Raw genomic sequence first — 18002 nt, 5'->3', positions numbered from 1 at the left:
TCTCTATGGAAATAAAATATGCCAATGCTCATACAATAACATGTACAACTGCATACCAAATATCATTGAACTACATGTGTTTCCCAGAAACTGACCTACATGAATACTAATACAATGTTGACATTACTAAATAAACGCTGGGAACAGTATGCCTAATCTAGCTTTTTTGTCATTCTGAATGACTTTAGCAATGTTTAGAGTACACACTTGGTAAACAAAACATTTAATTCTATGTCCATGTGTTTTCAAATCCTTAATTTCTGTGTGGAAGACAAATCAACTGAATAACAAATATCTTTGACTTGCCAATAGAGATTCTGCTTAAACTCTTCTATTTTCAAACTTTAACAAATAGTTGATACTACTATGTATCTACGCAAGCAAGGTCTCACCTTAGCAACTTTCTGAACATGCTCAGGCAGTGGCGGATCCAGAGGGGGGGTTCCGGGGGTCCGCACCCCCCCTTTATTTTGGCCGATCAATGCATTTGAATCGGGACATATGTTTGCACCCCCCTGCACCCCCCCTTTGCCCTGGGCTAGCACCCCCCCCCCTTTCGAAAATTCCTGCATCCGCCACTGCTCAGGGGAAGACAATTGCCCAAGGGAAGACAAAAACTACATAAATAAACCTCTGAATTGTTTTATTTTCCAGAAACAAGATGCATAAGGCCAATCTAATTCACATAAATACAGCACCACTATCAATGTCAAAAAGTCACCTATGTTATATTATACATGTATTATAGTCCTCAAATAGGATTCTCAAAGAAAAAAATGATTGAAATGAAATGCAATCTGTGAAATAAAATTTAACTAACTGTGCTTTTTTTTATAAGATTGCATATAAAATTAATTTTACATGTACACATGTACTGTCTTTCATAAATAATTATTGCAATATTGCAATATACAATGTAGTATAATACTTTTATTCTGTTTTAATTTAGGTTGGATGATTTTTGAAAAGTGTCTCCATATAACCCTGTACTGTATAAGTATTAATGTATGCATATATTTTAATTGTATGTCAATGTGTATTCACAACCTTAAAATAGACCCTTTTCATAATCTAAATCTGCAGAATTTCTGTTAAGATAAATGAATACTGTGGATTAGTTATAATTTGTCATGTTTGTGGGGTGATTATTTACCAAAAATGTATTAGTATTTGTAAATCATAAATTTTAAACAAAATTCAATACAAAAATAAAATATTTCCTCACACATTTATATAAATAATAGATACCCTGAAAATATACAAGTTCACATTATCCATTATAACATCCTGCTTGTTTGTATAAGAATTTTCACAACCTTATAGTCCCTTCTTTTGATCTAAATCTGGAAATTCATTATTCACAACATTGTCCACTTCATCCTCATTTTGAGCAATAATAGGTTTTGTTTCATCTTCTTTCACTTTTGGTTTCACTTTCTTTTCTGCATTTCCTGCTAACCACATTAAAAGTCTCTTTACCCAGTTTATCAAAGTTAATACAAAAAGAAAGGCAATTACCAACAACACAACAATAGAAAACAAACTCAACTGATATGTATAGGCTACCATTGTTCCCCTATCTTAAAACTGGATTACAAAATTATACTGTGCACTTAGAAAGTTAGACTAGGATGCCAAATTCTCTACACCAAATAAGTTCAGTGGCTGTCAATCTAGCTAACAGAATACGGATCTTCCTTGTTCATGAAGTAAACTTTGACAATTCCTTTTGGAGTTTTAACATCTTCTTCAAATCTTCTAAACATCCATGATGCAAAGCCATATGTCAGTGTGGGTACACCTTAAATAAAAGCATTGAAAATGTATATTTAACTTGAGTCACTTAACAGTTGGGCCAAATAAAAATATATGTGTTATTCAAGTTACTCTACCTACACTACTTTTTAGTCTTAATAATAGCCTATCTTTGATATTTTTTTTGTCATTTTTCATTCAGCACTGTTAAAAGTCAGAATGTTACTCTCATAGACTTGATGTAAAAAAAAACCAACCATAACTCTGTTTTAGATGTAACTGGAACCATGCATACTACTTTATTTGGCCTTAATTGGAAATGTATACAAAATGATCACATAATAAGAAGAAACCAGGTGCTCTGCAGGGTGCAGCTTTATACGACCGCAGTGGTCAAACCCTGAACGGTTGGGGCAAATTTGGTCCCAGTATTCAAGCTTGATACTGTCTGAATTTGGATTGTGATCAAATTTTTGACATAAAGGTTTTTGTCACAAAATAAATGTGGTCGAAGATCTAACAAATCTATTGCACAATACTGTGCAATTGAAGATTTCTTCTTGAAACTTTTCAAAATTGGAAATTTGAAAAAATTTTGAAAAAAAAGGAATCCCTTAAAAAAATTGTAAACAAAAATTCCCCCCCCCCCCCCCCCCAACTTAATGAAACCCCCCTTTAAGCAATAACCCTTAAACTCAATCCCATCCTTTCCTTTGTAGTATGGAACCTTGTAGTACAATTTCACAGAGATCCATACACTTAAATCAAGTTATTGTTTGGAAACTAGAAACATGGTTCTTTTTGGCCTTTTTGGCCTAAAATTCCTACATATTTTGGGCAATTAATCCAAAACTTAATCCCAGCCCCCCTTTGTTATATGGAACATTGAGGTACAATTTTAGAGAGGTCCATACAATAACACACAAGTTATTGTCTTGAAACTAGAAAAATGCTTGTTTTTTTGGCCCCTTTTTAGCCCTTAATTCATAATATTTGGACCCATAACCCCATAAATGATTTCAAACCTTCTACTTGTGGTTTTAAACATTTGTGTTACATTTTCAGAGCAATTGAAATACTTATACACAAGTTATTATCCTTAAAACTTGAAAAATGCTTGTTTTTGGCCCCTTTTGGGCCCCTTATTCCTAAACGGTTGGGACCATCATCCATCAAAATCGATCCCAACCTTTCTTTTATGATATTGAACCTTCTGAAAAAAATTCATAGAGATCTATTCACTTAAACTAAAGCTATTGTCCAGAAATCAATGTGTCTTCGGACAACGACGACCGAACGACGACATCATACCATACGATCCCAAAAACTTTTTTTGCAGTCGTATAATAACACTACTGCAATATTTGATGATGTTTGTTTTGTGTGTCTTTAGGAATGATGGGTTGTGGTGGTTGCTGCTGATTGAGGTGGTCTTTTGTTGTCTCAAATATATTTCTTAATTCCTGTTATTCTCTTTATGTATCTAGGTACTATCATTCAGTATTTTAATTAAAGGGAAACTTCGCAAAAAAATCAAAAATTGATATTATGTCCATTCTGTATAAAAATTCTCAAATTTATAGATATTAAGGTTTTATTCCGCTAGATAAGAGATCCCCATCGATTTTAAATTTTGAGTATCAATTCTCTGCGTTCCGCCATTTTGTCATCTTCTTCGATTGATAATCACGATATGTCTATAAACCACAAAGGACCAAAACTACATTAACCGATGTAGTCGTAATTGCGTGTCGATATCTTGTCAATCGTACGGTTGTTTTATCTGACTAACTAACTTGATACGGAAAATGTTCTTATTTTTTTTAAAATAACCATAGTCTGTTATTTTTAAACTGTTAATATTGAAATTAGTTAAAAAGTCAAAGTTAAAATCTTAAATAAGTGTTCCGTGAAAATTGTTTTCGAAAATCTAATTCGTTCATAATTCTTTAAAGTAATAAACTTTATTCAAATAAATTCGGATCTTCCCTCATCTGATCAGCAGCATGGCTAAAGGTATTACTCCCAAAGGTATTGTGAGGGGTGTGAGGTGACACGTCCAGGTATTCAAGCGATTTCCTGTCGGGCTTGCAAGTTCATGCATCGTTTCACTTCTGTAGGTATTGGTCAGTGTACACGGCCGATAACTTATAACTTTCTATTTTGAACTATCAGGTGTATAATATACATCTCTGTCTTTCGTGTCCGAAAGTGATATAATATACTAGTCATTACTTAACTCATACGCTTGTTTATAAATAACATTTCTGGTGTAAAGAATATTATTTATAAAAATATAAATAATACCCCCCAAAAAAAAGATTTGAAGAAATAAAAATCTATTTACATATTTTTTCCAAGGGTGAATTTGGGAAAATGTAATATATACTCTATTGATTTAAAAAAAATGTACGCACTTGTCGACGATTCGTTTATACGCCTGGATAGAAAGTTGCGGAACTATAGCGCAATTTAAAATATATACATGTATACATTGAACATAAGAAAGAAACATACATTTTGTGTAAATTGGGGTAAAAGTTTTGTAAATAGACTAGTCCACGTATGCCAACAGTATGTAATCAACGAATTCGATAGACTATTGTATACCAAAAGAAGAAGAAGAGAACAAATTTGATTTAAATACAGGTCGATATATAACTTGCTTTGGTTCATCGAAGTTATGAACATAGTAAAATCACAGATTTATATATCAATTAGATTGTTCTCGAATAAAGGAAGAAATTCGTCATTATCACAATTGTTCAGACATTCATGTAATATATATGCAACTGGACGTACACTAATAATCCCCAAGGGATGTGAATATTTTCTAGGAAGACTATTAAGTATTAAAGTTTCAAATCAATTTCAGGATTTATTTTCTTTCTTGATATTCAATGACAGCAATTTAAAGAATAAACTGCTTTTCCGCTTTAGGGGTATTCTTGCCAGTTGAACAGACTTATCATTACATTCAAAAAAAGGGAAAGATGACATTTAATTCGTTGTCTTTTGTTTTTAAACATCGTTGGTCAAATAGCTAAAGTATTATACATTGTGAGACGAAGACTATTTTAATAAGGACGTTCCCGATTATGAATAAATTTGGTTGACGTTTTTCACACTTGAAAGAATATCTATTCGTAATTTTTCGATTTCATTCCAAGAAGATCCTTAAATTTCCTGTCAATTTTTTTTAAAATATTTTTTTTTTCAAATAGCTGAAGTATTCATGCGTTGTGAGATTTAAAATATTTTGATGAGAACATTAAGTCCTAAATAGTTAAATAAAGGTCGCTTTGGATGGACTAAATTATATAATTGCACCGTACGACCATCCAATACAAGCAAAGCCCCTACCGCAAAGTCAGCTAATTGACAATGTAAAACAATTCAAACGAAAAAATTAAAAAAACAGCCTAATTTATTTAAGAGAAAATGAACAAAAAACAAATAGTTAACACATTAACAAACGACAACCACTGAATTACAGACCACTGACTTGGAACAGGCACATACATAGATAATGTGGCGTGTTAAACGTGTTAGTGGGATCCCAACCGCCTCCCATAACCTTGGACAGTGTTGTCACAGTACAACATATGAACGAACTATACAAATCAGTTGAAAAAGGCTTAACTCATCAGATGGATAAAAATACAAATACTATAAATACAAGTGGAAGTTTTCGTTTTTGCAATTTGAGATTAAATGATGTATCAAACATTCAAGAATACGCACGTAATGTGTGTCACTGGATATAAAAAAAAATCATTCTCAACACCTACTTCCGTATGGGACTTCCCCTTTCAGTGACCTGCAAATTTAACAGATGATACACTTTCTAAGATTTATATGTCCAACAACGACCCACTGCTCTACATGTGTTACTAACAGCCTAAGATAGCAATTCTTTTGTTAGGTCAATTCTCTTTCGTACAATACCAGAAAACATGGAAAATAAGTTCTTTAAATTTTGACTCTGGAATTAATACCATTTTTTCGTGCGAGAAACTTTATTTCCGGCGATGAGCATACATGGGCGGAAAACAATAAAAAGATAGGTTTATTATTTGTTCATTCATTTAACATGTATAATATGAATATCATTTAGTACACTTCGGTCTATACAAAAGCAGAATATACCATGATGGTTTGATTTCGTCAAAAGATATAAGAGATCTGACAAAAAGATTATCACTTCGATATTGCAAGACACCCATTTATAACTTTGTACTTTTGCATACCAAACTTTCGCAAAAAGATGAGTCATTTGATTAACTTGAATAAGAAGTTGTGGTTTGTTTTCTTGGGAGACACGTACCCAAATGAAGTGGACTTAAGCAGCTATATAAGTCACGGTATGGCCTTCAACAGTGAACAATAGTAAAAGTATATTGTATAATTCAACTAAATGTGAACATGAAAGAATTAAAGCAGACATATATATTTTATCTATACATAAACAAAAGAATATTTTGAGCCTCAAATCTAGCATATGTCTATTTTACAACTATTCCGAGTTTGACGTGTCACTTTCACATTCTTTGAAGCCTTCATAAACACCATCTTGTGACGGAAATGCTTCCCTAATAATGTTAACAACACAAGCTGGAATAGTCACTCTGTTTCTCTTGCCAAGTGGTTGCCCTTTTCTGACCCAACAAACAAACTGACGATAAGCCATTAGTCGGCTTTGGCTGTGAGTTAGTACGTCTGGAGCTCTCCCTCTATGACGCTTGTACCTCAAAAAACTTTGTCCAATCCCTTTGTTTAAATGTACATTTGATACTTGAACAATAAAATATTTTGAATTGAATATAGCTGGTTTCAAGAACAACCGGGTTCAGACAAACAGTTCTGAAATCGATATTGTCACTAATGCATTCACCCAATTCAATATTACCATCAAAGAGAGTAAATTCGTGGCAACAAAGACATTCCGTCAATAACGGCATAACTATGCATTTAGTACACGAACACCAATCTGTGTTTAACTGGCGAGGGTTGCTAAGGATATCTTGATTTCGGGAACTTTCTGCAGCTTCCATTTCATGGAGCTCTTCTTCGGTATACTCTGGCTCTAGTGCGTACCCAAATTGACCATACTCGTCAAAAGCTGCCTCTCTTGACGGACTGGAACCACTGTTAGTACTATCATTCTCCGAACAAGACATTTTTAGTTATGATTTTATTTTTTGGACCATATATACATGTACACTGTCCTATAGAAACAAGCACGCACAAATCATAAGAGAAAAATATGTGAATAAGATAATTGAATTATCAAAGTTAGTATCCTTTGGTCTCGAATATATGTTAACTAATTAATGTGTTTTTTATAGGCTAGCTCAAATCCTCATCCAAATAATATTATCTACTGTGGTTTCATTATTATTCGTTGGATACCAATTTTCATGGATTTCGTTGATTTAGGTGAACCACGAAATTAAATGTTCAACGAATGACAAATGTCCTAAAGGCTTGTATAAAGACTTCGGCAAAACCACGAAATTAAATGTCCACGAATATCCAAGTTTTCCTTCATCCACGAAAATTGGTGCCCACGAAAATAAATGAATCCACAGTATATGTAATAATCGTTTCCTACCACACCGAGATTTAATGCCAAGCGGTAGACATATTTTAAGTACTAATTAAGTAATTAAATGAACAATAGATAACAATAATTTATCATTAATGTGCAAAGATTTAATCAAAGAGCAGAATGCTCTGAGGGATACCATTGCCATAGTTTTCATTGACACATGTATAGCAGTTCTGCCAACTTTTCATTAAGCAAATGCATGAGACTTGGCCAAAATTGAAAAGATCAAAGAGGAAAAAAATAGATCCAAGGATACTGCCACAAAAAAGCATGAACATGCGTGAGTCTCAAGCATTTTTGGCAGCCCTGGTACAGCTGGATAGTATTATTTTCAAAACTAATTCAACTGCACATGCAAAATGTAATAATCTGAATAGTTACTCAACTTTAAAAATAGCCAATCCCGGATACAAGTGTATGAGCAATGTACTTATTGTGTTTTATTTTTGTACTATCAATTCCAAGTTTACTTTCCACAGCAGTCACTGGAATTATAGTTATCCCGTACCATTGTAAACTCGTACCAACGTCAAATGGTACCAACTTATTTAAATGCATTTAAATGGTGTTAAATGATGAATATATACTTTACTTTCACTCAATACCTCTTAAATCTGTAAAATATATATAATTTGAAAGTACAATGACCAATTTGTAGCTAATGTTCCTTGTCTACTGGTCCTGGATAGAAAATACTTCAGACTGGTTTATTTATATTTGTAAAATTATTAAAGTATTAAAAGTTTCACCCCAAGAAAATATTTATTTTTCATGAATAAATCTTAGCAGTTAACACGGTTAATCAAAATAATTTCCAAAATGGAATTCTTACTGTCTATAAATAACAATGAAATGTAACTGTTTTCTGTTAAGGGGTTTCCCGAATTTTCCCGCCAAAAAGCACATGGCTTTCAACAATTGTAAACATAGCATTCTATTTGTGATCATGGATTACAGCTTTAATTAATTTAATTTGGATATAGATATTCAACTTAAGGTACAGTTAAAGCAATGTTTTTTTACTTTCTTCTGGATTAAAACTAGTTTTAAAGATCAGTTTAAAAAATAAAGCTTTAAAAAACATTCATATTTTTGTCTAAGCTTTCCTTAAAATCCAGTATAAAATTCAAGTAATTCAACTTTATTTTTATTAGGTTTACAAAAAAAAAACAACATAAAACATTCATATTTTTTTAATATATTTTTAATGGTACGACTTCCCAGTGGTACAAGTTTACGTTGGTACGAGTTAACTTTTTTGGTACGAGTTAACGTGGTACGAGTTAACTTGCTTCCAGTCACTGAGAGTGAGAGAAGGTATTTAACTTCGTATCTTATCACCGTTAATTTTAGGAGGAACCCCATTTCTAACGCTTTAAATATTAATTGTTTGGGTCAGTGGGCATGACTCCTTTCCGTACACACTCCTCTGTTTAAATTGAGATCGTTCTTAGATCTTCTTAATATAATACGACGTTTATTGACGTCTAACAAGTTAATTTTACTTGACGAGTCGTATCGTATTTCGTTGACGGAAAATACTTCCGGAAGGGAGACAACTCGAAACGATAATATGGAAAACTCCATTTCGGCTGAAGGGGTGTTATAGGTAAACATATATTTTAAATGTAAATATTTTAATTTAAATGATGCACATGATTTAAAATTATGGAACAACAATAACCCTCAATAGCAGACAGACATAGAAAGAATCCCATGAGTTTCAAATTAATCAATGGAGTGGGGAATCCAGAGCAACCACTCAATCTGATACCCCTTGAAATCAAGAAATCTATACGCATGCGCATTAATACATAAACAAACCCGTGACTTGCGATTTGGATTAAATGATATGATGAATGTTTTCATTTCTTTATGAGAGTACAGTATCAAATATCAGTTTCATAACGGTAAAATATAGAAAAACTCCACTTCAGTTCTTATATGACAGAAATAGAATTATCGGAATTCAGAGAACTCTCGCATTTATCAAAACTGGGGAATTCCCTCTGACGTGTTTCTAAATTTATAAAAACACTAAATATAAATACTGCATAATTCTGATTTTCCGTGTTGTTAAAAACATGCATATAAGTCAAGGGAAATATCAAACATGAAGATTATGAGAAGAACATTACAGGAAAGTTGTTTATGTTCAATTTTTTTGTTTGTTTTTACCTTTTAAAGCAAGACAATCATAAGAATCTGAGATGTTGCTAAATGTTTAGAATAAAACGGTTGACGTGAGGGAATGCAGCCCTGAGTCAACGGTAAAAGTCTACAGATTGCTTGAAAGCAATCGTATCCCAAAAACAAAAGTATTTTTTCTTTATTCGTACATATTATATTCCGCTTCGGTAGAGTTATCTTCAGATAGTTTCAGATATTAATTAATACATGGGTTTCAAAAGTCTAAATGTAAGTGTTCTCGTACATTTTGTTGCCTGATAAAGACAATCAAAATGCTTTGGTAAAGCTATTTCTAATTTCTAAGTTCCCCTTTTTTGATGAGACATAAATTAAGGACAAGAAGTGTATATCATTTCATTCTGACACATGAATTAAGTTTCCCGTCTTAAACCGAAAATTGTTTATTTCTTAGTAAATTAATTTATTTGAATTCAAATACATAATAGCACCAAATATAATTAAATAATTCCACGGCGATCTATTTTCATTTGTCACCAACTTGAATATTTATTTTAAATGTGTGTATTAAATGCTCCCTTGTTTTATAACCCACTGATCCAAATAGACAGTCACACCTGGCAAGGTGTGCCCTAGAGGCGTGGTTAAATACCGAAGTGCAAATAACAATTTACCTGTCAACAAGCCACAGAACCGTGAATACACACATCGTATAAACATAATCATAGCAGAGACAGTAAGGTCAATAAGAGTACACCAACATATTGTCTTTACAGATTATTGTATTTTAATTTGTTCACCTTATCAGTCCGAAAATGCATTAATTAAAAATAAATTTATAACTTTTTGTGTTGTCTAAAAAATTAATTCGGATATATACGTTTAACATAGAAAATTTATCTCATGCATATGTACAATTGCACGTCTGTGCGTTTTATCTTCTTATTATCGGCTGGTTATTAGATGAAGCATAAGTCATCGGCGCGCTTACGATTACGTTAAAATATCATTAAAAACCAAGACTTTTAATGATTGTATTTTAAATCCCGGCATGCAAAAACCAGGAGAAAACGTCACGACCTACAGGAAGTTGTTAATATTTTTTCATTAATTATTGAATTTCTCCTTTATTGCTGCACATATAGCGATAAAACTTTGTGAATATATATATTATGTCATAATGAACATATTTAAACCATAAGTAAAAAATCGCGAATTTTCCCTTTAAATCTATTGTGATATTTTCACTATAAAAACGCAATTTAAAGCACTTGCCACCAAGGAAGATGGGGTAAGGGTTTGGATGTGGGTTGATAGAACTTAGCTTACTGATAGGAATGATCACAGAAAAGATTAAAAAAAAAACTTCAAAAACAAACATTTTCATTCTAATTTTAACAAAATATCATAGTGACTTTGAGATGAAGTACAGCGATAAATGTAGTTATTCTTTTGCATTTGGTTTGGTCAAGAGCATGATTAGATTTTGTGATGTAGATTTTTCCATTATGTTAAAAAAACTAAATATTCAGCAAAGGGAAATAACTTATGCATGATTTGCATAATAACATAATCTTTGCTATTTTCTCTGACAACTTGTTTAATATATTTTCAGCCTGTTAAGATTATTTTTTTAATTTGGGCAAATTGTGCAAAATTCTCAAATATCAAAATGCTTTTTGATGCTCATCTCATATGATCATAAATACATATAGAACTTTACAGTAAAAAACATGCTTTTTTTTTCCTACTCCTAGTAATTCTTTACCTTATAAATATGAAAAAATATTTTAATTTCAATTATTGCTCTCAAAACTTGACACATTTTCAATAATACTACCTTAAATCTTTTTTGCGTCCTAATTTGATCTAAAATCCTACATTGAAACTTATGTCAGATTTCTGTGTTCTGAAACAGTCAAGTTGTGTTTTTTTTCCCTAGTAATTCTTTACCTTATAAATATGAAAAAATATTTTAATTTCATTTATTGCTCTCAAAACTTGACACATTTTCAATAATACTACCTTAAATCTTTTTTGTGTCCTAATTTGATCTAAAAATTCTACATTGAAACTTATGATTTCTATGTTCTGAAACAGTCAATACTTTGTTTTTGATACAAATTGAGATACCTGGACAATAACGTATTAAGATGATTGGAACTTATTAAATTCTAAATTATAAAGAAACTAAGGCTTCAAGCCAGGATAATAAAACTGAGAATGGAAATGGGGAATGTGTCAAAGAGACAACAACCCAACCAAAGAGCAGAAAACAAGTTGAACTTAGAGATAATTGGCTATTTATTTTTAGTTTTTTTTTTGGTTTTATAGCTCTTCAACCATTTTTGTATTTCTGTTTCTGTTCTTACACATCTTGGGCTGGATTTCAAATATTTGGCATTAAGCGTTCCAGATGAAGGTAAATTCAGAACAGCCCTTAGGCTGAGTAAAAATTTATAACAAGTTGTTTTCATTCTTTATGATGGACTATCAATCCCAAAAGGTATCATCAGATCAGTAGTCAGTACTTTGAATTGGTACTACCATGATTTATAACAATTCTTTCTAAAATTATCTGTTTATAAATTTTAGATAATTAAGAAACTAAGGTTTCAACTCCTTCAATCAAAGTCCTAAGATAGATGTGGTTATTTTTAGGGTTCTTTTTGGTCTTTAAGATAATGCATTGTTTTAGTTCTTATAAATCTTTGGATTTCAAATATTTTCTTTGAGTGTTCCTGATGAATGTTAATTTATAAAGCGATTCTGACCCCTATAATTTATGGCAAGTTGTTTGGATTTTTTTTGTGGATAGATTTGTCTCAGAAAAATTACAAGCAGCTATCATATCTTGTTCAATAATTAAAATCTGACCATCTAAGTGGTGGATTGTTCCCTTCAAAGTTCAGAAACATTTTTAGTGAATTAAGGGATAGAGCACTTACCTAGATTTATGATTTTCAAGACTGTGAAAAACTGATCTTCTGAGTACAGATCTTGATTAGGTCTTTTGGTACAATGGAACTACAGTGAATAAAGGGAGAGAACACTTACCTAGATTTATGATTTTCAAGACTGTGAAAAACTGATCTTCTGAGTACAGATCCTGATAAGGTCTTTTGGTACAATGGAACTTGATGAATGGGTAACAGCCAGTTCTCAATACATGGTAGTTAGCTCCATCTACACACCAGTTAAAGTGAGACTTTCCAAACTTGTCATTTATAACATCTCTAAAATCAAACAAATTCTTTTATATAATCATGATAGTTGTATTTATAAAATAAACATACATGTATACTTGCAGATTCAAACAGACTGACCTATACTAACTGTGGTAGCAACAGCATATTTTACCATCATGAATTTATTTGAACTTCATACAAGTACCATAATTTTACACTACTGTTATACAAGTGAGAGCTTTAGCTAGCTACAAAACCTGGTTTAATCAAACATTTTCTAATTCTACATAAAAAAATGTCTGTACCAAGTCAGGAATATCATATATGACAGTTGTTGTCCATTCGTTTGATGTGTTTTAGCTTTTGATTTTGCAATTTTATTACAGACTTTATGCTTTTAATTTTCCTCTGAGCTCAGTATTTTTGTGATTTTTCTTTTTAATATATAAACTCAACTTCAGGGTTTTATTTCAATTTAAGAAAAATACATTTTGGAATAAAAGTATATTAAAAACTTTTATGTACAGTAATTGGTTACATATTTCCTCATCCATACATACATGGTCCATGCATCATGTACAACTGATATACTGTAATTTCAGAAATAATTGCTTGGTTTTATTATTGCAAATTTTGAAGAATTTACAAAAATGTGAGTTTAATTATTGGAATTTTGAGAATAGCTGCATACTGATATATGTATCACTTATCAGAATGAGATTTCTAATTATTGCCATTGTCACCAAGTCACATTAATAAAAATCTTGCAATAATTTCTATAGTTACATGTACCATGGTTACAGTTCCTGATTTTATACTACCTTTTGTAAATAACAAAGGATGTCCAGTAAGGGGTATTTCTTTGTCTGAGGTGACAGGTCAAAACATCAGAACTTTTTGGTTTTGTGGAACGTTTGTTGATAACCAAAATTAAGTTTCTTATCCCTGCATTAATTCCATTTAGCATTAAAATCTGAAAAAAATCAAAGAGGAAAATTAAAGTTTTGTTTTATTCTTAATATCTATGAATTTAATTTTTTTTATGGGCAACAACATGGGCATAACTCTAAAACGGTAAAAGTACAGCTGAAGTTACAACACCAAAATTCCAACTTGATCTGTGTCATGTGAAAATTAGCATTGTAAATTTTTGTGTACAAGTTTCATTTAAGGAATGACTGTAGTGTACGGGATCATTGAGGTCTATTGAGGTGAAATCGCGGTAATCAGGAGTCAGTGTTGGAAACCAGGAGTTAATACGGAGTGATGAGAGGAAATACTAAGAAAAACATACATGATAGACTTGTATTTAACATATTATTATGCAAGTGTCCGAACAATAGTTTAGGATAGTTTGCGGTGTCCGAACCTTAGTCGTAGTTGTCCGAACGACGGTTGATCTACAATATCAACTTTATACTGGTTTCAGGTGTCGAATATCGAAACGTACCGGAAAATGTATTAGATTCTTAGAGGGAACCAGTTGAAAACATTCAACCAACGGTATAGCCAAAGAGATCCACATGCAAGTTCAACGGCAAGGCCGTAATGAAAAGTGATACTGTCCGAACCTTGGTCAGCTTGCCCTAATATTTTTTCTGTCTATGAAGAAGTAACATAAAAAATGTGGTGCAAACTGAATAACTATTACAGTGCACGTGTGCACCACATTTTTTATATTATTTCGAATAGACAGAAAAAATATTACAGTCATTTCTTATTTAAATTTAATTCGAAATTCCATTATAAACCGTGGTAAACCATGTCAAAAAACTTTGATGACGTCACGGTCACATGACAAAATTGTCTATGGGATGATAAACAAATCGACGTCAGCCAATCAGAAGACGCCTTACATCCCAAATTAAATTATAACAATTTGGTAGAGGTACAGTCACTTTAATTTCAAAGATAAAAATACCACTATGTTTTTTCATCTTATTTTCATATTTTTATCACTAAAAATAAAATTCAAGCATCATAGTCATAGAGAACAGAAACCAATCTTAGGATGTACGGACAATAGTAAAACTTAATGGCAAAAAGCAAAATACCTTTTCAAGACTTCATCATCATGATCATTATTTGGAATAGTAACATATGGGATACATTGCCATAAGGTTACAAGAGCGCAATTATTTGTTTACATTTTACCCCAAGATGGTACTCAGAATAGAATCCTATACGGCTTCTGAATGGATGATACAGGATTGGAAGTACATTTAATCGAAAGCTTATCCAATTAGGTGTAAAAATTGCTGAAAAACATATTCACATTTTACGAAGTATAGAAAATATCTTCCATTTCTGCACGTCAGAGCCATTAAAAATATGCCTTTTTCATTATGCGAAAAAAATAAACGATCTTTTTCAACTGCATTTTAAGTCAATGACCCTATATATTTTTTTGGTTGTAATGCAGAGGGGGGATAGGACCTTTATCGGGACTCCGGGATCGGGTCTTTTTAAGATCGGGATTTCGGGATTGACCCTTTCGTGATCCAAGAATCCTTTTTTTTGGATTTTGGGACGTCGGGATTTACTTTATTTAAATTCGGGACCTCGGGATTTCGTTTTTTTAAGTCCGGGATTTCGGGATCAGGACCCCTCCTATCCCCCCTCAATGCAACTCTGGCATTTCTAGTCACAAGAACTGCTACCCTTTTTCCCCTAGTTTGAGTAGTCTACGGAACACCAGTGGTACCCTATGGAAAATGCATTACGAATAATTGCGCTCTTGTAACCATAAATAATGTTGATAACATCAGATTAGGTGCAATAACTTTTTTTACTATCCATACGAGCTTCTTTTTTCACTTGGGCTCGTATGGATAGTAAAAAAAGTTATTGTAATCGACTAGCAATGGACTGTTGAGACTTGATATGTGTTTATACATTGTAGAATATTGTAAATAAATAAAAAAAACACTAAACAATATTTTTTTTAGTGAGGTCCAAAAAAGGGGGGTCCATGCCCCAAATACCTGTGTTTTTATCACAGGGACTTATGATGTTAAGCGGAATATATGACAGTCGACTGGTATGTGTTACATGTAAATTTGAGAGAATATCTATCGATAATTTAGAGAAAAGTAATATAGGTAAAGTTTTATACATCGAACTTTGTTTTCTGGGAACAAAAATATCGTCTGCAAAGGGAGCTAACCAATTTGGAAGACTCTAAAACCCGAACGCGGACCTGAAAAGACCCGAGTAGACCAGCAATTTTTATTAAAATAAAACCTAACCTGTTTTTAAATACATTTCCTTCAAGTCATGACTGTATGGAGCCCTGCTATGTACCTTTGCATAATATATTGTTTTGTTTGTACAAGATCATTTTAATGTGCGCTCAATATCGCTGGAGAAAATAATACTCAAAAATGAATCCACTCCTCAGTTGACGGGAAGATAGATAGATAGATAATATAAAAGTATATGAAGAATTATAATGTTTCCAAATCTTATATGTGTATTTTATGTTGAAGCATTACATTTAGATATCTTCGATATATGGTTTGTCATGCATGAATGGTTGAAAATGACGATTTGACATAAAAATTAAAGACCATCAGAGACATATGGAATACAATAATTATTATAATATTATATGTCTCTGTTTTAACATACACAGAAACAAAAATTTAACAAAAGTTCTACGGGTTTGAAGATTCAACTGTACGTCCCATTGTATACATTCATATTGTGTTTCTGTTTCTGTCGGATAATAGCCTCCTTCAACAAACTGAAGATTCTGCTATATATGGGTCATTTTCAAAAAATGTCGAATTTTCAGTACACCCATGCTAAAATTTGTATTTCTAATGGAAATTTCAGTTGTAATGGTTTAAATGAAAGCTTGTCGGATTTGTGATTCAGAACATTAATAATAAACCCACCTAACATCTATTTTGATAAGATTAAACTGCATTTAAGGCCGATTTTGGGGGTATTTGTGTGCGTACATTGTCAGAAAAACACATTTCAAATGATTTTTTTCCAATTTTCTGATCGCCTTGATATCTGCTAAAGGGACTTTCTAAGAACGTTAATTATAATTCTAACGAAAAATCGTAGCTTCTTTATCATTGTATGTAACAGATTATCTACAAACTAAATTCAATCAGCGTACAGGAGGTTCATGTCTATCCTGTTACCGCTACTTAAATCAGTCGTCAAATTATTCTCCCTATGAATATTGAATCAGTCAGTGTTGATTTCAAAAATGCAAAGTAATCTTTACATTTAAAACGCCTCGTTTCTTGAACGACAGTGTAGAGAAAAGAAATTTCAAGACATTTAGTGAAAAAAATAGAGCGTACTTTTTTTCATGTCTATGCTGTTACCAACCATTTTGATTAATTACACTAACAGAATGGTTGTAAAAAGTGCAATAACGTGTTGGAAACCAAATTCACAATAGAAAACCATAATCACTTCACCAAAGGGAGTCGTTATTTCACATCAGCAATCAAAAACGAAGAAATTTGTCTATCCTGTTATGTCTATCCTGTTACTATGGTTGCTATGGTTACAGTAACAGGATAGACAATTATAGACAAAAACGTCGTTATTTTTTTTATCTTAACATGTAGGTGGAAAACGAATGAAATATTTCATTGTTTGAACTCATCTTAAGGTTATAACGTCTTAATCTTCCCAATTAAGCATTTGCAGGAGCAATACTGATATCGGTAACAGGATAGACAAAAAGGTAACAGGATAGACTTGTATATAGTGATATATCAGAAACGTACGTTCCTGTTACCAACGAAATAAAGAGAAAAGTAAATTAACTTATAAGAGATTTACTTGATGTTGGGTTTATTTGAAAGGGTGGAAAAGGCCGAACAATATAAATTGCTATCTTAGACTTGCATTACTGGTGGTAATTTTTACAACCTTTGAAAACCAATTTTTAGAGCCATTTTTCAGTACAACCTAGAAAATTGGCAAATAATCTATTATTTTACAGAATGAATATATATAGAAGTTTATTCTCTTGAAAACCATCTAATTGGTAACGTAAAACAAGCTTAACATTTTATCTAAACCTTTTCTTAATAACCCAAAATTTCTTTTGAAAATGGTAACAGGATAGACAAAATATTGTACCACCGATCAAAAAATGTTTCAAGATATTCTTGTATGACATCATTAAGTTTGCATCTTTTAATATGTTGTTCTTAAAATACTGTTTGTTTTGATTTGCTTATGTAAAGGGTTGTTTGAATAAGTAACTTTTAATAAATTTTTCAATTTCAAAATTCGACATTTTTTGAAAATGACCCATATATGTT

The 18002-nt window shown here is 31.9% G+C and overlaps 1 protein-coding gene across 1 annotated transcript in view; it reads right to left on the bottom strand.

Moving 5' to 3' along the window:
• Positions 1 to 626: 626 nt before the first annotated feature.
• LOC143071957 (uncharacterized protein C15orf61 homolog) overlaps positions 627 to 18002 on the bottom strand; it is a 20765-nt gene continuing 3389 nt past the window's right edge. The window contains exons 2-4 of the mRNA XM_076246671.1: positions 13524 to 13675; positions 12572 to 12750; positions 627 to 1801 (exon numbers count right to left, since the gene is read on the bottom strand). Coding sequence (XP_076102786.1) covers positions 1674 to 1801; positions 12572 to 12750; positions 13524 to 13669 — 453 coding nt within the window. The 5' untranslated portion in view covers positions 13670 to 13675 and the 3' untranslated portion in view covers positions 627 to 1673. The remainder of the gene's footprint in view (positions 1802 to 12571; positions 12751 to 13523; positions 13676 to 18002) is intronic.

Source organism: Mytilus galloprovincialis, chromosome 4, assembly GCF_965363235.1.
Source record: "Mytilus galloprovincialis chromosome 4, xbMytGall1.hap1.1, whole genome shotgun sequence".
In the NCBI taxonomy this organism is placed as follows: Eukaryota; Metazoa; Mollusca; class Bivalvia; order Mytilida; family Mytilidae; genus Mytilus; species Mytilus galloprovincialis.
Note: the sequence above shows the minus strand (reverse complement) of the source record. Positions and strands in the feature narration are given on the sequence as shown.